General features: G+C 43.0%; 1 protein-coding gene across 1 annotated transcript in view; it reads left to right on the forward strand.

Annotated features, from left to right (window-relative positions):
• The window catches only part of exoc4 (exocyst complex component 4), a 617,734-nt gene that overhangs the window by 40,734 nt on the left and 554,904 nt on the right, over positions 1 to 22,096 (forward strand). The window contains exon 3 of the mRNA XM_070897190.1: positions 19,746 to 19,930. Within this exon, the coding sequence (XP_070753291.1) occupies positions 19,746 to 19,930 (185 nt within the window). The remainder of the gene's footprint in view (positions 1 to 19,745; positions 19,931 to 22,096) is intronic.

Genomic DNA, 22,096 nt, shown 5'->3' on the forward strand with positions numbered 1-22,096 from the left:
ATTGGAACCGGTTCTGGGGGAGGTGGGACCAGGACAAACTGGACGGTCTGCACCTGGGCAGGACGAGAACCAATGTCCGAGGGGGAGTGTTTGCTCGTGCTGTTGGGGAGGAGTTAAACTCATATGGCAGGGGAATGGGAACCAATGCAGGGAGACAGAGGGAAGTAGAATGGGGGCAGAAGCAAAAGATAGAAAGAAGAAAAGTAAAAGTGGATGGCAGAGAAACCTGAGGCAAAAAGCAAAAAGGGCCACATTACAGCAAAATTCTAAGGGGGCAAAGTGTGTGAAAAAGACAAGCCTGAAGGCTCTGTGCCTCAATACGAGGAGTATTCGGAATAAGGTGGACGAATTAACTGCGCAGATAGCAGTTAACGGGTTTGATGTAATTGGCATCACGGAGACATGGCTCCAGGGTGACCAAGGCTGGGAACTCAACATCCAGGGGTATTCAACATTCAGGAAGGATAGACAGAAAGGAAAAGGAGGCGGGGTAGCATTGCTGGTTAAAGAGGAAATTAATGCAACAGTAAGAAAGGACTTTAGCTTGGATGATGTGGAATCGGTATGGGTGGAGCTACGGAATGCCAAAGGGCACAAAACGCTCGTGGGAATTTTGTCCAGACCACCAAACAGTAGTAGTGAGGTTGGGGACAGCATCAAACAAGAAATTAGGGATGCATGCAATAAAGGTACAGCAGTTATCATGGGTGACTTTAATCTACATATTGATTGGGCTAACCAAACTGGTAGCAATGTGGTGGAGGAGGATTTCCTGGAGTGTATTTGGGATGGTTTTTGAGACCAATATGTTGAGGAGCCAACTAGGGAGCTGGCCATCCTAGACTGGGTGATGTGTTATAAGAAAGGCCTTTTTAGCAATCTTGTTCGAGGCCCCTTGGGGAAGAGTGACCATAACATGATAAAATTCTTTATTAAGATGGAAAGTGACACAGTTAATTCAGAAACCAGGGTTCTGAACTTAGGGAAGGTTTGAGGCGTGAATTGGCTAGAATAGACTGGCAAATAATACGTAAAGGATTGACAGTGGAAAGGCAATGGCAAACATTTAAAGATAACATGGATGAACTTCAGCAATTGTACATCCCTGTCTGGAATAAAAATAAAACTGGGAAGGTGGCTCAACCGTGGCGAACAAGGGAAATTAAGGATAGTGTTAAAACCAAGAAAGAGGCATATAATTTGGCCACAAAAAGCAGCAAACCTGAGGACGAGGAGAAATTTAGATTTCAGCAGAAGAGGACAAAGGGTTTACTGAAGAGGGGGGAAATAGAGTACGAGAGGATGCTTGCAGGATACATAAAAACTGACTGCAAAAGCTTCAACAGATATGTGAAGAGAAAAAGATTAGTGAAGAGAAAAAGATTAGTGAAGACAAACGTTGGTCCCTTGCAGTCAGATTTAGGTGAATTTATAATGAGGAACAAAGAAATGGCAGACCAATTGAACAGATACTTTGGTTCTGTCTTCACGAAGGAAGACACAAATAACCTTTCGGAAGTACTTGGGGATCAAGGGTCTGGTGAGAAGGAGGAACCGAAAGATATTCTTATTAGGTGGGAAATTGTGTTAGGGAAATTGATGGGATTGAAGGCTGATAAATCCCCGGGGCTTGATAGTCTGCATTCCAGAGTACTTAAGTGGCCTTAGAAATAGTGGATGCATTGGTGATCATTTTCCAACAGTCTATTGACTCTGGATCAGTTCCTATGGACTGGAGGGAAGCAAATGTAACACCACTTTTTTAAAAAGGGAGGGAGAGAGAAAGCGGATCATTATAGACCGGTTAGCTTGACATCAGTAGTGGGGAAAATGTTGGAATCAATTATTCAGGATGAAATAGCAGCGCATTTGGAAAGCAGTGACAGGATCGGTCCAAGTCAGCATGATTTATGAAAGGGGAAATCATGCTTGACGACTCTTCTGGAATTTTTTGAGGATGCAACGAGTAGAGTTGACAAGGGAGAACCAGTAGATGTGGTGTATTTGGACTTTCAAAAGGCGTTTGACAAGGTCCCGCACAAGAGATCGGTGTGCAAAATCAAAGCACACGGTATTGGGGGTAACATTGTGTCGTGGATAGAGAACTGGTTGGCAGACAGGTAGCAAAGATTCGGGATAAACGGGTCCTTTTCAGGATGGCAGGCAGTGACGAGTGGAGTGCCGCAGGGCTCCGTGCTGGGACCTCAGCTCCTCACACTATATATCAATGATTTAGATGAAGGAATTGAGTGTAATATCTCCAAGTTTGCAGATGACACTAAACTGGGTGGCAGTGTGAGCTATGAGGGGGAGGCAAAGAGGCTGCAGGGTGACTTGGACAGGTTAGGTGAGTGGGCAAATGCATGGCAGATGCAGTATAATGTGGATAAATGTGAGGTTATCCACTTTGGGGGCAAAAATGCGAAGACAAGATATTATCTGAATGGCGGCAGATTCGGAAAAGGGGAGGTGCAACGAGACCAGGGTGTCATGGTTCATCAGTCATTGGAAGTTGGCATGCAGGTACAGCAGGCGGTAAAGAAGGCAAATGGTATGTTGGCCTTCCAGGCTGTGGGATTTGAGTACAGGAGCAGGGAGGTCTTAGTGCAGTTGTACAGGTGAGGCCTCATCTGGAATATTGTGTTCAGTTTTGGTTTCCTAATCTGAGGAAGGACGTTCTTGCTATTGAGGAGTGCAGTGAAGGTTCACCAGACTGATTCCCGGGATGGTTGGACTGACATATGAGAAGAGACTGGATCAACTGGGCCTTTGTACGTTGGAGTTTAGAAGGATGAGAGGGGATCTCATAGAAACATTTCAGATTCTGACGGGGTGGGACAGGTTAGATGCGGGCAGAATGTTCCTGATGTTGGCGAAGTCCAGAACCAGGGAACACAGTCTTAGGATAAGAGGTAGGCTATTTAGGATTGAGATGAGGAGAAACTTCTTCACTCGGAGAGTTGTTAACCTGTGGAATTCCCTGCCGCAGAGAGTTGTTGATGCCAGTTCATTGGATATATTCAAGGGGAGTTAGATATGGCCCTTAGGGCTAAGGGGATGAAGGGGTATGGAGAGAAAGCAGGAAAGGGGTTCTGAGGGAATGATCAGCCATGATCGTATTGAATGGTGGTGCAGGCTCGTAGGGTCGAATGGCCGACTCCTGCACCTGTTTTCGATGTTTCATCCTCGTTTTCAAATCCCTCCATGGCCTCGCCACTCCTGATCTCTGTCACCTCCTCCAGCCCTGCAACTTGTTTAGATCTTTGCACCCTTCCAATTCTGGCCTCTTGTGCATCCTCGATTTTAATTGCTTCATCATTGGCGGCCATGCTTTCAACTGGCTTCGCTCAAAGCTCTGGAATTCCCTCTCTAAACCTCTCTGCCTCTCCATATCTCTCTCTCTCTCCTCCCTTCAGACGCTCCTTAAAACCTGCCTCTTTGATCAAGCTTTGGATTATCTGTCCTCATATCTCTTTCTGTGGCTCGGTGTCAATTTTTTTATTGATATTGCTCTTGTTGAGCGCCTTGGAATGTTTTACTCCGTTAAATGTGCGATATATCTCTCACTTGTTACTGTTTTAAATCCATCGATCTGATCTATGCAGATGGCTTTGAATGTTGACAATCTCCCTTGTGCTTGTCACTGTCTGCTTCCACAGCTTGATATCCTGGGTCTCTTTGCTGTAACATTGTTATTTGGTCTTTCAACTCCACACAGTTGTTAGTCAGCTATTCCAGTGGTTCTCAAACTTTTTTGGTTGAAGGACCCCTTTTCAAATAGATTAGTAATCATGGACCTGCGCTTGCCACCCCGCCCCCCCCCCCCTCCTCCCCACCTGCCTCCAAATTACAACTGCTGCATGTCAGGAGGTTTTAATAATGCTTTTAAGAAAACGGGTATTTACTTATAACTATCAGTGAGATGGGTGCGCCTGCTTCTCACACCTATTCTGGGTACTTCGCAGCAACACAGCCACTATTAGAGAATAGGTGCTGGACACTTTTTTAAAGCTGTCAGCAGGCTGCCCAGGGTGAGTGGACATGCTGGGGTGCTGCTGGAAGCATGACTCTCTGCCAAACTATCCCACTGGCATGTTCGATAACAGTTGCACTGTGGGATTGTACGTGTTTGCGTGTGTTTGAAGGGCCCCGCAGGCGCTCTGATCAGGTGTCAGGAGGATGGCACTGCAAGAGGAATTGGCTTGGCCGGCAGGGAGCGCTCATTGCAAAGTGAGTGAGATCTGTGAGCCACTTTTAATCTGACCAAGATGAAAGCAATCATTCTGTCTTCTGTTGGAGGTGGTTCATTTCCGTGGCTCATTTTCTGTCTCTTAGAAACCTGTTATTTTATAGCTGCCGTTGCACCTTGAGCTGTTTTGACATGGGTTGTGGGTGTCTGAGCCAGGAAAATTGCATCAGCTCAGTAGATGGCAGTACCTAATCTGTCCTAACTGTCCTTGGCTTTGGTTTTGCTAAATTACAAATCACCTACTTTCATGACAGTCAGTGGAGCAACCAATAACCTTGCATCATCAAGGTGACTCCAGGCAAAATAAGGAAGAACAAATCCATGGAAGAGAAATAAGTTGCTAAGTTTGTTTAAGCAGAGGGGTAGGTGCAAACTTTTTTTTTCAAGGAAAGGGCACTTTATGCAGATAACACTACTTGCCGTGTGGTTTTTGTTAACAAAATATTGTGCCAATCAGGCTTGTGATATCAAGTGGAAGAAAATTGGTATTGCAACATCTTGACCCCTTTTTGCCCTGCCACTTCTGAATATTGAATTTCTGTAACCTGGCATTGTTGTTTTTGTTCTCGTTTTGCAAAACATTGTGAAGCATCAATGTTCTTTTTCGTTGCAGGAAACCAATTGAAATCTTGGTATGTCTATTGAATTGTTTTTCAAGATATTGTATATTAAAAAATAATTGACACTCATTGCAAAAACTCACATTTTTATTGAACTAAGCACAGACTATAAAATATTCTTTGAAACCTGGGTTGAGATGCATCCTCCACCAGCACATGTGCACACCTGAAAATGGCAACATATTGGCCTGCAATTTGCAGTTGGGATGACTGCAAACTGGCAGTATTTCACCTTGAAAACTGACTGCAACTTGGGGTTTGGTGCATGTGCAGGCGCAAACGAAAATCATGAAGTTGCGGTCTGTCATTCACAGCTCCAACACAGGTTGCGCTGTGCCCCACCCCCCCCCCCACCCCCCCTGCAGAGCCAACAATCTCTCGTCACCCAAATCAGGGAAACTGGCGAAAACTTTGTCTCTTGCGCCGTCATTACGCTGTTAAATTCCCCACTAAAAGTTAGATCCAAAGGGGTTGGGTGTACCTCATGTTTTGACAGTGTTATTACAGCTAAATAAATATTAAGTTCCTGGAACACTAATTTTAATTTTGTGCAGTGTAAAATTTGTCCATTTTAATAAAAATTTAAATTTTTAATCAACTTTTTCTTGAAATGTTTTTTTAAATTAACTTTTTTTTCAGCTGTCTTTATTTCTAGTTTGCCTTTTCCCCATGTGAGAGCCTCAATCTATGTTTTGGTATCTTAACATTTTTAAAAAGTTAAAATTTTAAGAACTTCCTTGTTCATTGTCTGAGAATTCTCCATTTTGATTGGCTGCTGGGATAGCTTGTTGACATTATAGCACCTCAGATAAAGTGATCCCCACTGCACTTCGTTGATTTGAATTGAATGTTGAAAACCCCGTTGTTCTCGACAGAGATCGCGAGAATCTTGTACAAAACGTTCTTCGGTGCCAACGATGAAAACCTTCGCTTCGCCACTCACCACTAATTCTGGGCCATTACTTTTACTGACAAAGCTCATGCACAATTTCAGGTGCCAGATTTTTTCCCTTGGCTTTTTGTCCTTTATCACGTAGTATTTTGAGAGATGAGTAAAGTCCAAGAAGCTGCAAACAAACTTGGGCTTTCTGTTGTTTATCGTTGAATAATGTCTCATGAATGGGAATATTGGAGTTCGCAGTGTCTGTATTGCGAGGATTTCAAGGGCAATGAACAATGTGGATGTTGCAAATCAAAGCACTTGGCTGGAGTAGAGATTGGATATTTGAACAATTTAAAAAAAAAAAACTAGTTATAGCTATCAAATTGAACTACTAAGCAGTGTGAAGCCTATTACAATTGCTACTTCAGGTTCTGGCTGAAATGACCATTTAAGTCACTTCTTTTGGACTTTTTTTTTCAAGCTCCAACTCCCAGTGACTAAATGAAACGGAGTTCTGAACATGTATTTAAAAATGCTTTCACCTCACATGCTGTATTTTAATGCTGCATAAAATGATGACAGACTACAAACCATTTAACTCTCGCAAAAAGCCAATTGCTTGAATAGAAGCTTTGCTACATCCCCTTCAAAGAACGAAGAATGTGCAAGTCTCATCAATCTGTTCTGACATCGTACTTGCATTTATCATGTCAAAACATCTTAAAGGTGCCTTGTGCAATGTATTATTTTTGGAGCACAGTAATTGTTGTTGCGTGGTAAACCATGGCAGCAATTTTGTGTCATCAATTCTGCACAAACTGCCATGATTTATTCTGGATGGCGGAGGGATGTTGATTAGAGTCCTGGGAGAACTCCCTTATCTTCCTTCCATAGTGGCATGAAATCTTTAATGTTGATCTGAACAAGCACATGGAATGCTCGATTCATCTGAAGGATGGACAGTCAGCATTGAGGGACTGTCCCGCTGAGGCTCACTTATCTGTGCCTTTAGCAGGATGATTGTTTTCTGGTGACGAGCATTAGAATTTAGTTTTCTAGTTTGAACCCACCAATGAAATTTGATATTGCTTCGAAGATTTGCTGGTTATTAAGTGGGGTGGGGGTGAGCAGAAATGCAATAATTATTTATAAATATTATTGAATCGTACAAAAGCATTGAAAATCCTGGAGAATGGGTGGCCCAGTGAATAAGTTCCGATTCTTCGTTTCGATATGCACACACATTCTGGGCCAGATGGCAGGCATGCACTGGACTTCGTAATAACTAGCATTTATGAAGTGTCTTTTACATCAAGAATGGCTCAAGACTTCACAGTTAGGCATGAAGAAAATGAATCCTCAGCCAAGAAAGGTGTGATCAAAAACTTTGTCAAGGAGTGGGTTTTGAGAGAGTTTTTCATTGAGGTAAAGAAGTATTTTGCTGGCAATCTCAAAGATATAAAATTCTGAGATCGCTTGATCGGCTAGATGCTGAGAGGCTGTTTCACTTGACTGGAGAATCTAGAATTAGGGGTCACAATCTCAGGATAAGGGATCAAACATTTAGGACTGAGATGAGGAGAAATTTCTTCACTCGGTGGATTGTGAATCTTTGGAATTCTCGACCCAAGAGGGCTGTGGATGCTCAGTTGTTTTGTACATTCAAGACTGAGATTGATAGATTTTTAGGCACTAAGGGAATTACAGGATATGGGGATAGGGCGGGAACTTATTGAATGGCGGAGCAGGCTTGAGGGGCTTTATGGCCGACTCCTGCTCATTTTACTTCGGTGCTTAATTGTGGACTGAGGGCGAGGCACAAACGACTACAATCAGTGGAATAGAGTGTTTGGGGGGGATGCAAGGCTGAAAAATGTGGTGTTGGGGGAATAGGACCCCAATATAAGGCAATGAGGACAGTGGTGACGGATGAGCAGGACAGGATGTGTGCAGCAGTGTTTTGAGAAAGCCGGAATTAATAAAGCGTGTAGAATTTTTTTCCTTTATTCCATCATGGGATGTGGGCATTGCTGACGAGGCCAGTATTTATTGCCCTTGAGAAGATGGTGGTGAGCCGCTGCCTTGAATCACTGCAGTCCTTGTGGTGAAGATACTCCCACAGTGCTGTTTGGGAGAGAGTTCCAGGATTTTGACCCAGTGACGATGAAGGAATGGACATATACTTCCAAGTCAGGGTGGTGTGTAACTTGGAGGGCAACGTGCAGGTGGCAGTGTTCCCATGTGGCTGCTGCCCTTGTCCTCCTGGGTGATTTGTTTGGTGCCTTGTTGAGTTGCTGGCACGCACTGCAGCCAAGGTGTGCCGACAGTGAAGGGAATTAATGTTTAAGGTGGTGGATGGGGTGCCAATCAAGCGGGCTGCTCTGTCCTGGATGGTGTCGAGCTTCTTGTGTTCGAGCTGCACTCATCCAGGCAAGTGGGGAGTATTCTATCACACTCGTGAATTGTGCCTTGGAGATGGTGGAAAAGCTTTGGGGAGTCAGGAGAGGAGACACTCACTGCAGAATACCCAGCGTCTGACCTGCTCTTGTTGCCACAGTATTTATGTGGCTGGTGTAATTGAATTTCTGGTCAATAGTGAATCCCAGGATGTTGATGTTGGGGGATTCGGCGACAGTAATGCTGTAGAATGTCAAGGGGCAGTGGTTAGACTCTCACTTGTTGGAGATAGTCATTGCCTGACACTTCTGTGGTGTGAATGTTACTTGCCACTTCTCAGCCCAAGCTTGAATGTCATCCAGGTCTTGGTACATGCGGGCATGGACTGCTCCATTATCTGAGGAGTTGCGAATGGCACTGAACATTGTGCAGTCATCAGCGAACATCCCCACTTCTGACCTCATGATGGAGGGAAGGTAATTGATGAAGCAGCTGAGATGGTTGGGCTTCGGGCACTGCCCTGAGGAACTCCTTTCGTGATGTCTTGGAGGCAGCAAGGAGGGCATTCGAGTTGTTGAGTCTGGCGGTGACTAACAACCAACTGAGCCAAACGGACCAAAAATTATCCACCTTTTCTTATTTACGTGGAGCGCTAAAACACGACCAATTCACGACCAACTTTTCTGACTCCTCATTGTCTGGCACAAAGATCTTACTGATAGGGCATTTTCCCTTATCATCAAGCCAATGCTCCAGAAAGTTAACTGATGCAGATTAAAAGCGCAGGCTGACCTCACCAACTGTTCACATTCAACCAATGTTACCAAAAAGCATATTAACTCAGTCATTTAATTTATTGTTCTTTGTGGAATCACAGTTGCAAAATGGCTGCTGCATATCAGTCACAGCCTTTGAGTAACTTAATATGTAGTGCTTTGAGCTGTTTTTCAGAAACTAACAGCAATACAGAAATACAAGTCTGATTCCCTTTCTCCTTCTCACTCTCTTTCTTTCTCATGTGATTGAAGTGATCAACATCTGCATTTAGCCTGGTTCATGGCATACTTTCTATCTGACTTGAGAGTGCCAGGTAATAGTGATACAAAAAGAGGGGGGAAAAAATGCAGAAAATTCTGTTTACTTCGTATGGTTCTCCCACCTCAGTGAACCAAGCACATCAGAAAGCTGAAACATTTCACCATGGCCCATAATTTGCTGTCAGAATCGCCGTTATCTATGCACAAATGCTGCAGCAATTTCAGGTGAATGAAAATGCGAGGATTAACGCAGAAATCCAAAGGTTTCTGCGTGAGATGTGCCGTTCCGCTGTCAGCTTTGCGAAAATGGCATCCTACCGACTGCCTCGCCATGGAAATGCATTGAATGGCATGATGTTGCTGTATTTGCGCGGGAGATATGAAGTAAGTTCACCATAAAAAGTTAAGCCTTGTCCATTCAATTTGTACCCTTTTAACAATGTGATTAAGTGTTCATCACTGCCGATCAACTTCTCTGGCATTGAAAATTAACTATTATAAATGTGGAGTCTTATTCCTTTCGGTTTAAATGGTGATTGGAGATTTCAAAAATGTCAAATTTTAAAAACACTATTTTGCTTTTCCTTTCTGTGCCTTTTCTTTCTCAATCAATCTAATTTTTCTTTCCCTTTTTCTCCTTCTGCACCTGATTTGACATTGAATTCACCCACGCTAATTTACACTTCCTTGTCATTCTTTGCGCTGTTAATTTCACAATCCTTCATAGAATCATGGAATAGTGCAGCACAGAAGGAGGCCATTTGGCCCATCAAGTCTGCGCTGGCTCTTTCAACGAGCAAGGCAGTTAGTCCACTTCACCTGCTCTTCCCCATATCCCTGCAATTTTTTCTCCTTCATGCATGTATTTATCCCATTTCCTTTTGAAGGATGCTGTTGGATCTGTATCCACCACCCGATCCGGCAGTGCATTCCAAATCCTAACCACTCGTTCTGTAAAAAGATTTTTCTTCGTGTCGCCACTGGTTCTTTGGCCAATCACCTTAAATCTCTGCCCTCTGGTTACTGACCCTTCAGCCATTGGAAACAGTTTATCTTTATTTACTCTTGTCTAAACCCTTCATGATTTTAAACACCTGTATCAAATCGCCGCCTTTGTTCGAAGGAGAACAACCCAGGCTTCTACAGTCTATCCATGTAACTGTAATCCTCATCCCTGGAATCATTCTCGTAAATCTCTTGTGTACCCTCTCCAAATCCTTCACATCCTTCCTAAAGTGTGGCGCCCAGAATTCGACACAATACTCCAGCTGGGGCCAAACTAATGTTTTATTTAGCTTTCGTATACCTTCCTGGTTTTTGTACTCTCTGCCTTTATTTATAAAGCCCACAATCCCATCTGCTTTATGAACTGCTTTGTTAATCTGTCCTGCCACCTTCAAAAATATGTGCACAAACACCCTCCGGGTCTTTCTGTTGTTGCAGCGACTTTAAAATTATTTTCCTACAATCAAGGGCTCGTCTGGGATTTAAACCTCTACCTCCTGCAAACCTCAATCATTAATCCCATCGTGAGAATTATACCCTTAGACTAATGAACTGGAATCTGGGTGAGGAGATGCACAGTTGCTTGCCCTGTTCACCCAGATCTCAGATGACTGGTTTCTCTCACTATAACACCATCCTCACACTTTCAACAACTTGCTATACAAAAATGGTAACATCCTAAAGGTGCAAGGGCAAGTCTAACTTAACGGCAGATGCTGTTGGATGCCTTGCCACAGCAAATATGGGACATTGATTTCTTCGATCTGAATATGGGCAAACAAAAACAGATCTGCAGATTCAAATTGACTCTGCTCCTCAGCTTCTGAGTGCAGAACAAATGGTCAGCTTTCAGCAATAAATTCAAGAGTAGAGTCCAAATCCACTGAACATGCAGGTTTGTCTGAAAGGGAAAAGACGTCCTTCACTTCCCAGAATGATGGCAAGATCCAGTTTCCTGAATGAGGTTCTATTGCTGATAGATGGTTGAAGCTGGAGGCTGTGTAGCTCCCCTTCTCCCTGTGTCACAGTTGCATGGTTTTATTATTGCTTTTCAACCACTGTTATAGGAATCCAAGAAGTGTGATCTCAATATCTGTGTGCCTGCCAGCAGTGGTGTTTTGATGAGCATTTAATGGTACTCGGTGATGTAATACTGTACTTCCTTTGGAAGGACAGCTTAGAATTATTTTCTTTGCTCTTTCCCCAGAAAAGCTGCTTTTACCATATACTTGTAAAGTATTTGGTAGCATTATATATAGTATGACCTTGTGCTATCTAATGATTTGATAATTAACTGATTGCCTTCAGAGCAGGCACTAATTTGAGAGTTTTGGCTGAATAAAGTTAGAAGTAATGCTGTGACGATCAGTTATTTTAATCACAGTACCCTGTTGATTACTGAACAAAAACCAAGAAGTCAGTTTGTTTTTAAAACTGAATAATGTTCTGGTGTATGTGAGTGTTTCACACAGTGACATGTTCAGGTGAATTTGATCCTTGAACTCTTTCAGATTAGCTTTTGCAACTTCTCCAAATCATCCAGCTATTCAACAAAGGTCAAAAGTAAGTTTCTCTCGAGGGCCCAATTTTGGCCATGACTTGCATCAATTTTTTTGGAGGAAGTTATTTTTTCTGGCGTAAGTTTAAAAAATGCCATTTTCCCCAAAACATTTGCTCCAGAGTAAGTCAGTTCGGTATGATTTAAAAAAAAAAAAAATTTTTTTTCAAAAGGGGCGTTCTCAGACACTTAGGCAAGTTTTGGCCATTTATGTCACTTTGGCCAGCTAAAACTTACTCCAAATCGACTCAGGTCAGCGTATGTGGCCAGCTCTGAAAAACCTTGTGGGCAGTTAAGAAATTGGCGCAGGTTAGTCCATTTAAAGCACCAAGACTTACAAAGCACGAAACAAACCACAAAAGGTAATAAGCAATCCATCAATAACAAATAAAAAATAGAAGTCCTACCTTTTATGCCATGCCAGAATCAAGTTTTTTTTTTAAAGCCCCCCCCCCCCCCAGCCTGCAAAACACTTTTTCTCCCCCAGCTCTCCCCCCGCCCCCCCCCCCAATCAAAACTCTCAAGCACAACCATCAATAAATAAAAAATAAAACTGAAGTCCTACCTCGGCCAAGGAACTCAGCCGGCTGGCCGGTGCGGGAGGCCACCGGGGATATGGTGCGGTGAAGATCGGGACGTCCTTTCGGCTGGGCATCGGGGCTGCGAGCATCGGGTCCTGCTCACAGCCCGCAGAACACGCTGGGAGGGCAGAAGCATGCGCACAGACTTCACTGCGCATGTGCGCACATCGGGCAGACACCACCGCGCATGCGCGCAGGTGCCGGTACTGTTTTCGGCGCTGGCCTGTTGCTCCGCTCCTCCACTGCACAATGTACGCCACGCTGGGATTCCGGGGACTCAGAAGAGCGGCCAGGATGGGGCGACTTTTTTCCAGTGCCGTTTCCAGCGCGCAAAGTCGGCACACTTAAGGTAAGTGCGCCGAAAAAAGGGATTGGGCACAGCGCGCAAAGTCGGCACACTTAAGGTAAGTGCGCCGAAAAAAGGGATTGGGCAAAATTGAGCCCATTGTTTTAATTGTTGATGACGTGTCTGAAACGTTCCACACAGCAGAGCTTGACTCTCCAAGTCACATGAACCTTTCCTGTTCTGGCTAGCTCAGTGACAGTTTGCATGTCTGTCATTTAGAAATATTTTTTTTCATCAATGCAATTTGTTCTATAAATTTATGGTTTGAGGTGGGGTTATGAAAATGTGCCTGTTTTAGTTGTGGATGTCTCTCCAAAACGTGTCTGCTCCATATTCGATATCAGTCAGCTACTGTCAATAACTTCAAGAATGATGTTAATTTGGGTGTGGTGCATTGAGGAGGAAATCAGTTTGTAGCTGTAATACTCTACCCAGTGAATTCCAGATGCCATCTGAACTGTGCTTGAGTGGCATTTTTGGTGCTTCCTTGAAGGGAGAGGAAATTACAGAACTTGATCAGGGCTGCTCTTCCATACCTCTTGGCAGTTATCAGTTCATACAGTTCGAGAGGGAAAGATCTGTGCCAACCCTCTTCAATTAGATACCACGATTGTTGTGGTGAAGTAAATGGGAAGACATCGCAGAGCTGAAAAGCAATTTCACAAACAATGCATCCTTTTCAAAAATAATTTCCTTGGTGTGCTCTCTGTCTTGCCATCTATGCATGCAGTGGAAAATTAAAAATATAGATGGTAGCTATTTTTAAAAATCTGATTATTGTGTGCCACTGAAAATAGATTGAAGAATATGTCTTGTTACAGATCCAGGAAAGTGTGAATGCAATTGAAACACTTTTTTTGTGGATGTCTCACCAAAAAATATCTGCTTCAAATCGCTTTATTTTCTTCAGTTGTACATGCTCGGAACCTGTGTAGGGATTCCCTTGTTTTGAATTCTTACTGTCTTAATCTGGGCTGCTTCGCCATACCTTTGATCGTTAAATATCAGTTCATACAGTTAGAGGAGGAAAGTTCTGTGCCAACCCTCTTCGATTAGATATCATGATAGCTGTGGTGAAGTAAATGGCAAGACATTGCAGATGTCAAAGGGTGAGGCCCCCTCTTATTTTGATTATAAAATTACCTCCTTTGTGTTTAACCACTTAGCCTTGTGTCTGGGAGATTGTAACAGTGAACTGTTCAGTACCAGGTTGCTGGCTTTCTCTTTTGGAAAAACAATGACTGCTCCTGATATTAAATTACTGACTTAATATATTGTGAGTTAACTAAGTTGCTTAACAAACCCAAAGAACATCTCTTAGTGTTCATTTACGCAATGGCACAATTCATTTTATTTGTTGAAATCATTGACACCCTTTGGCAAAACAACCATTTCTCCATTCCGCAGTAACACTGACCAGTACTTGGAAACAAATATGGATCAAATTGCAGCAAATGTATATGCTACAAAGTAATGGGTGTCTTGGAGAGAGTTCAAGGCTTTAACTGCTCTTGCAGTTATTGGGTCATAGGAATGATTTGAATGGCCTGTAACTTCTTCCCATGCATTATTATTTTGTATTCTCATTGCAGGGTATTTGCACAAATTGCTTTCTCCAGCCCAGATTGGTGCAATATCTTGCTGAGGAATCGTGACTGTTTATAACCTTTTAAGCTTGGAGATTCGCACAGTATTTCTGAGTGTGATGTTTTAAAAAGAAACACATATTTTTGTCCAAATAATAAATGGCTGTTGTGGGGCAGCTGTCCTGAAGAGTATAATAGCCTATTGGGTAACCCTTGCCACTGGACCAAGACCTCGCTCTGTCAAGCCCGTGTGGTGGCTGGTGTGCATCGGCCACCACACGTTAATAAAATCCACGCACAAGAATTTTTCCCCCTTCAAGAATGTAGTTTGGGATCTGGAATATTGAAACACCTGTGAACTCATCCCTTTTTGGCGTGGAAACAAGTCAATCCTCGCTTCGAGGGACCAGAACATAAGAACATAAGAATTCGGAACAGGAGTAGGCCATCGAGCCTCTCGAGCCTGCTCCGCCATTCAACAAGATCATGGCTGATCTGGCCGTGGACTCAGCTCCACTTACCCGCCCGCTCCCCATAACCCTTAATTCCCTTATTGGTTAAAAATCTATCTATCTGTGACTTGAATACATTCAATGAGCTAGCCTCAACTGCTTCCTTGGGCAGAGAATTCCACAGATTCACAACCTTCTGGGAGAAGAAATTCCTTCTCAACTCGGTTTTAAATTGGCTCCCCCGTATTTTGAGGTTGTGCCCCCTAGTTCTAGTCTCCCCGACCAGTGGAAATAACCTTTCTGCCTCTATCTTGTCTATCCCTTTCATTATTTTAAATGTTTCTATAAGATCCCCCGTCATCCTTCTGAACTCCAACGAGTAAAGACCCAGTCTACTCAATCTATCATCATAAGTTAACCCCCTCATCTCCGGAATCAGCCTCGTGAATCGTCTCTGCACCCTCTCCAAAGCTAGTATATCCTTCCTTAAGTAAGGTGACCAAAACTGCACGCAGTACTCCAGGTGCGGCCTCACCTATGATGATGACAGATAGTGAAGACTGTTTTTTGTGTCCCTCAGAAATGACTTAGACGATTTATAAATATAATAGCCTAGAATTCAGAAGTATTTTGAATTGAGCTTTGCTCCCGGTGCTTAGTCAGCTTGGCATCAACAATGCAAGGAAGGAAGGTCGTGTCTTGAATTTTTTGAGGAGGTAACCAGGAGGGTCGATGAGAGTAGTGCATCTGATGTAGTGTATATGGATTTTAGCAAGGCATTTGCCAATGTCCCATATGGCATACTGGTCACCTAAGTACAAGCCCATGGGATCCAGAGCAAAGTGGCAAGTTGGATCCAAAATTGGCTCAAAGGCAGGAAGCAGAGGGTAATGGTTGAGGGGTGTTTTTGTGACTGGAAGGCTGTTTGCAGTGGGGTTCCACAGGGCTCAGTACTTTGTCCCTTGCTTTTTGTGGTATACATCAATGATCTAAACTTGAATATAGGGGGTAAGATTAAGAAGTTTGCAGACGATACTAAAATCGGTTGTGCGGACTGCAGGAAGATATCAATCAACTAGTCAGGTGGGCAAAACAATGGCAAATGGAATTCAATCCGGAGACTTGTGAGGTGATGCATTTGGGGAGGGCTAGCAAGGAAAGGGAATACACGTTAAATGGTAGGGCACTGAGAAGTGCAGAGGTACAAAGGGATCTTGAGCACATGTCCACAGATCCCTGAAGGTAGCAGGCCAGGTAGACAAGGTGGTTAAGAAGGCATATGGAATGCTTGCCTTTATTGGCTGAGGCATAGAATACAAGAGTAGGGGGAGTGATGCTTGAACTGTATAAAACATTAGTTAGGCCACAGCTTGGAGTACTGCATGCAGTTCTGGTCACCGCATTTCAGGAAGGATGTGATTTCACTGGCGAGGTTACAGAGGAGATTTACGAGGATGTTGCCGGGAGTGGAGAATCTTGGCTTTGAGAAGAGATTGGAAAGGCTGGATTTGTTTTCCTTGGAACAGAGGAGACTGAGGGTTGACCTCATTGAGATGTATAAAATTTTGAGGGGCCTAGATATAGTGGATAGAAAGGACCTATTTCCCTTAGCAGAGGGGTCAACAACCAGGGGGCAAACATTTAAAGTAATTGGTAGAAGTTTCAGAGGGGATTTGAGGGACAATTTCTTCACCCAGAGGGTTGTGGGGGTCTGGAACACACTGCCTGAAAGGGTGGTAGAGGCAGAAACCCTCACACCAATTAAAAAGTACTTTGATGGGCACTTGAAGTGTTGTAACCGACAGGGCTACGGACCGAAAGCTGGAAAATGGGTTTCGGCTGGATATCCTCTGGTTGACTGGTGCGGACATGATGGGCTGAAATGGCCTCCTTCCGTACTGTAAAATTCTATGATTCTTTCGGTAGTGCTTGAAAGATTAGCAGGGAGTAAACATGTGTTGCACAAGAACAGGAAAAATAACAACTTGCATACTTATAGCATCTTTACCGTAGTAAAATGTACCAAGGCACTTAACGGGAGTGTTATAGAACAAAATTTGACAGCGAACCACATAAGGAGATATTAGGACAGATAACCAAAGGCTTGGTTAAAAGCTTGGTTTCAGGAGCATCCTCAAGGAGGAAAAAGAAGTAGCGAGGTGGAGTGGCCACCAATGGTTGAGCGACTAAAATCAGGGATGCTCAAAGGTCAAGATTTGGAGGAGCCCAGCTATCTCTGGGGAGGTGGAGGAAATTTGTGGGGCAGGAGGAGATTACAGTGATTGTTTGGGGTGAGACCCATGGAGGGATTTGAAAGCAAGGATGAGAATTTTAAATCAAGGCGTTGCTTAACCGGCAGCCAATTTCGGTCAGCGACCACAGGGTAGATGGGTGAATGGGACTTGGTGTGAGCAAGCAGAGTTTAAGATGACCTCAAGTTTACGTAGCGTAGAACGTGGGAGGCCAGCCAAGTTGGAATTGTCAAGTCGAGAGGTAACAAAGGCATGGATGAGAGTTTTCGCAGTTGATGAGCTGAGTCAGGGGCAGAAACGGGTGATGTTACGGAGGTGTAAATAGGCGGTCTTAGTTAGTCCAGGGTCAAATAGGACACAAAAGTTATGAACTGTGTGGTTCAGCATCAGACACATGCTCGGGAGAGGGATGGAGTTGGTGGCTCGGGAACGTAGTTTGTGGCGGGGACCGAAGACAATGGCTTCAGTCTTCACAATATTTAGTTGGAGGAAATTTCTGCTCATCCAGTATTGCGTGTTGGACAAGCAGTCTGTTAATTTCGAAACAGTGGAGGGGTCGAGAGAAGTTTATCATATATAAAGTACCCATTGCAGCAGATGGTCAATTGTAAAAGATAGAAAATGAACACTTTTAAGTTAGAAACAGTTGGCTATCAAATTGCACTAAATTTGTTTGGAACAGATAATAGTTTGGGTACCTTCTTCAATAAACTACTGAGATATGAGGACTGAAGTTGTTTTCACAAGTTTTATAATATTTCCTGCTGTTTCGTCCCTTCAGATCACTTCCACCTGCGCATGCTCTGCCAGTTGTGGAGTAAGCATAACGAGGCTGAGACTTGCTAATGCTCGTGCAAAGAAAAACCCTTCTGAAATTCATGGTGACAAACTTTATGTAATGGCCCACAACAGATTTGAAATTGGGTGCAGTTGGAGGATAATTGTACAAGGCAGTTGTGTAATACAAGCTGTAGCCACTCAGACATACAAAGTGTCATGGTTTTTATGCATTTGGATAGCTGATTTCTTTTCTGTTTTATTAAGTTCTTCTCTCATCTCCCTGTATCCTTGAAAAATTCCCCAAGATATTGAATCGGTCATTTGTTTTCGGATGTAGGTGAGTGGAGTTCTATAATTGGGTTTCGGGAGGTAGAGGGAAGTCGCCCAGCATGTCTAAACTCTTGGGACTGCACGGAGCTGACTGAATGCCACTCCTTGGGGAAAGCACGGTTTTAGACGAGGCCCAGTGTGGTTCAATGCCTTGGAGTATTAACATAGAAACATAGAAAATCGGTGCAGGAGTAGGCCATTTTGCCTTCAATATGATCATGGCTGATCTTGCATTTCAGTATCCCATTCCTGTTTTCTCTCCATACTCCTTTATCCCTTTAGCCGTAAGGGCCACATCTAACTCCCTTTTGAATATATCTAATGAACTGGTCTGTAGAGAATTCCACAGATTCACAATTCTCTGAGTGAAGAAGTTTCTCCTCATCTCGGTCCAAAATGGCTTACCCCTTATCCTTAGATTGTGACTCCTGGTTCTGGACTTCCCCAACATCGGGAACATTCTTCCTGCATCTAACCTGTCCAATCCCGTCAGAATTTTTTATGTTTCTATGAGATCGCCTCTCATTCTTCTAAATTCCAGTGAATGTAAGCCGAGTCGATCCAGTATTTCTTCATATGTTCGTCCTGCCATCCCGGGAATCAATCCAGTGAACCTTCGCTTCAATAGCAAGAATGTCCTTCCTCAGATTCGGAGACCAAAACGGTACACAATATTCAACGTATGGCCTCACCAAGGTCCTGTACAACTACAGTAAGACCTCCCTGCTCCTATACGCAAATCTCCGAGCTATGAAGGCCAACATACCATTTGCCGCCTTCACCGCCTGCTGTACCTGCATGCCAACTTTCAATGACTGATGTACCATGACACCCAGGTCTCGTGGCACCTCCCCTTTTCCTAATCTGTCACCATTCAGATAATATTCTGCCAGTGTGTTTTTGCCACCAAAGTGGATAACCTCACATTTATCTACATTATACTACATCTGCCATGCATTTGCCCACTCACCTAACCTGCACCCTCTTGGCATCGTCCTCACAGCTCACACTGCCACCCAGCTTCGTGTCATCTGCAAACTTGGAGATATTACATTCAATTCCTTTGTCTAAATCATTGATGTATATTGTAAATATCTGCGTACCCCACTAGTCACTGCCTGCCATTCTGAAAAGGACCCGTTTATTCCTACTCTTGGCTTCCTGTCTGCCAACCAGTTTTCTATCCATGTTAATACATTACCCCCAATACCATGTGCTTTAATTTTTGCACACTAATCTCTTGTGTGGGACCTTGTCAAAAGCCTTTTGAAAGTCCAAGTACACCACATCCACTGGTTCTCACTTGTCCAATCTACGAGTTACATCCTCAAAATTCGAGAAGATTTGTTAAGTGTGATTTCCCTTTCATAAATCCATGCTGACTTGGACCGATCCTGTCACTGTTTTCCAAATGCGCTGCTGTTACCTCTTTAATAATTGATTCCAACATTTTCCGTTTTCTCTCTCCTTTTTTAAAAAGTGGCGTTACATTAGCTACTCTCGAATCCATCGGAATTGATCCAGAGTCAATAAAATGTTGGAAAATGATCACCAATGCATCTACTATTTCTATAGCCACTACCTTAAGTACTCTGGGATGCAGACTATGTTTGAAAATGGTGAGAACCAAAAGTCATACTTCTGTTGTCTTCTTTGTTTTCTGTCTCAGGTCTCTGCAGTGGATTCTTTGGAGGGGCAGCTGCTGCAGGTGGAAGGACTGAGTGACCTGCGTCTGGAGCTCCATAGCAAGAAATTGAACCTGCACCTGGTCCTGATTGATGAGCTACACCGCCACCTGTACATTAAATCCACGAGTCGTGTGGGCAATAAAAGCCGCGACAAGAACCGAGTTGGGTCAGTATGAATTGCAATTGAGCACTAATAAAATGTGAGGGATAACCGAAATGAAAACAGCAAATGCTTAAAACTAAAGTAAAACCAGAAAATGCCAGAATTAGCCAGCAGGTTTGTTGATATCTATAAAGTGAAAATTTGTGTGAACATTTTGGGTGTTATGGGGATTAGACCTGAAACATTAATCCGTCATTCTCTTTGCAGATGCCAGTGGACCTGCTGAGTATTTTCAGCATTTTCTAGTTTTATAAAGGGCCATTATGTTTTTTCATATTTGAAGATGAAAAATTATTTATTTCCTGGACTGTGAACAGCTCAGTGATGTTTCTTCAATGAAAGACAATATTATTAACCAGTCCTACCTGAAAATTGAAAAGCAGGCCATCAGTAACTTATAGTTTTCTCATAATTTTATATATTGGCACCTCGTAACTGGCTTTGAGTTGCATTTTGTGACGTAGCAGACTCAACAATGAAAAGGAAAGCACAAAGAAAGTGGAAGAACATTGAAATTGCAGAGTTTTTTTTTAATTCAGTAGCTGTACTGGAAGAAACTCTGGAGAGGCCATTAATGTTACAGAACTGTCTGTCTGTTAACACAAACTTGTCATTCAAGGAAAATAGAAATCCTTCTTCAGATTATAAGTAGAAATTTCGGAAACTCTATGCTGAACATCTTGTTGCTAAATGCTCTGTCCCTGGAAGGGCGATTTGCCACTGTGATACATAATGTAACATTTTTTTCTAGCAGGACAGCACAATGCATTGGACTGGCACAGGTAATACCAGGTATAACCCAGACTGTCGCAGGATCCTGGGGTTGAGACTGATCCTTTTCCTTCGGAGATGAAGGGAAATTGGAAAGGAAATGCACTCTTAAGTTGCCCTTGTGTTTTATTTCTTGTGGCCCGTTAAAGGACAATATTGGCAGAGCCCTGCCTGCTTTCTCAGCCAGGATATATTTCATAGTGTGGCGACGCAATACAGGACATTTTAAAAAAAAAACACTTTTGCTGCTTGCCAAGTGACCTGTCCCTCATTCAACGACATTTTTACTTTCTCTCCAAATCATTTGCATATGTTTCCATGCCACACATCTCTCGGTGGTTGAGTGACCTATTCGCAGCCTGTGTTGGTGTACAAATGTTCAACAGCTGTACAAACCTTTTTTTGTAATTATTCATTTTTGGCCTGTAACCTTCTATTCTTTGTTGAATCAGATCTCTTTTTGTTGATTGCTTCAATTGAGTCTTTGTTAAGTATGCGAGGTGGCAGTTTAAATGTGTTTATTTCACATCTAAATAAAAACGAAGCAATTACTCCTAAAATGATGTTTAACTATCGGATTCTGAGCTTATAATCATAGAATCTTGCAGCACAGCCCATCGTGGTTGGACGGATCTTTGGAAGAGCTATACAATTAGTCTCATTCCCCTACCCTTTCCCCATCACCCTGCAAATATTTCCTATTCAAGTCGATGTCTAATTCCCTTTTTGAAAGTTACTATTGAATCTGCTTCCACCAACCTTTCAGGTTGCGCATTTCAGATCATGACTCGCTGCGTTAAAAAAATTCTCCCCCTCTCTCCTCTGGTTCTTTTGCCCATTATCAATTCTATTTTTGCTCTGCCCAACAGTCTTTTCCAAATGGACTCATCCCCTTTATTACTTTTATTCATGGATGCAAAAACATTTGACTTTGAGGAAAATTAAAATCACTTGAAAAACAGTTAATTAAAACGCAGTAATACTTTGGACACCAACAGTTGAAAATTGGAAGGAACTTGAACTCTTGTAGCTACAATCAAACATTTTGTCAAAGGATACTGACAAAAAGACTAATGGAGTTGTGGTGTAAAGTATCCCATTTCCAAGCATCAACTTCCTCATTTTCATCAGTTCATAAAACAAATTCCAAAACCAAAATCCAAAAATATTCTGTGCCGAAGGAAACAATGCCTGCTACCTTATTGTTCAGCCAGTGCCTACTGTGCTGGTAATATCAAAAGTCTTCACATAGAGCATGGTAGGTGCTGTACCTGGTGTTCGAGGGGTTAACGCAAGCCATTTTCAGAAGCAGCGATGCAGGCAATGAGAATTAAATACAAAATTTAACAGGCCGATAAGAATTTATGGCACAAATGCTTCAGAATTAATCATTGGTGA

The sequence above is a fragment of the Pristiophorus japonicus genome, chromosome 13 (assembly GCF_044704955.1).
Source record: "Pristiophorus japonicus isolate sPriJap1 chromosome 13, sPriJap1.hap1, whole genome shotgun sequence".
NCBI lineage: Eukaryota > Metazoa > Chordata > Chondrichthyes > Pristiophoridae > Pristiophorus > Pristiophorus japonicus.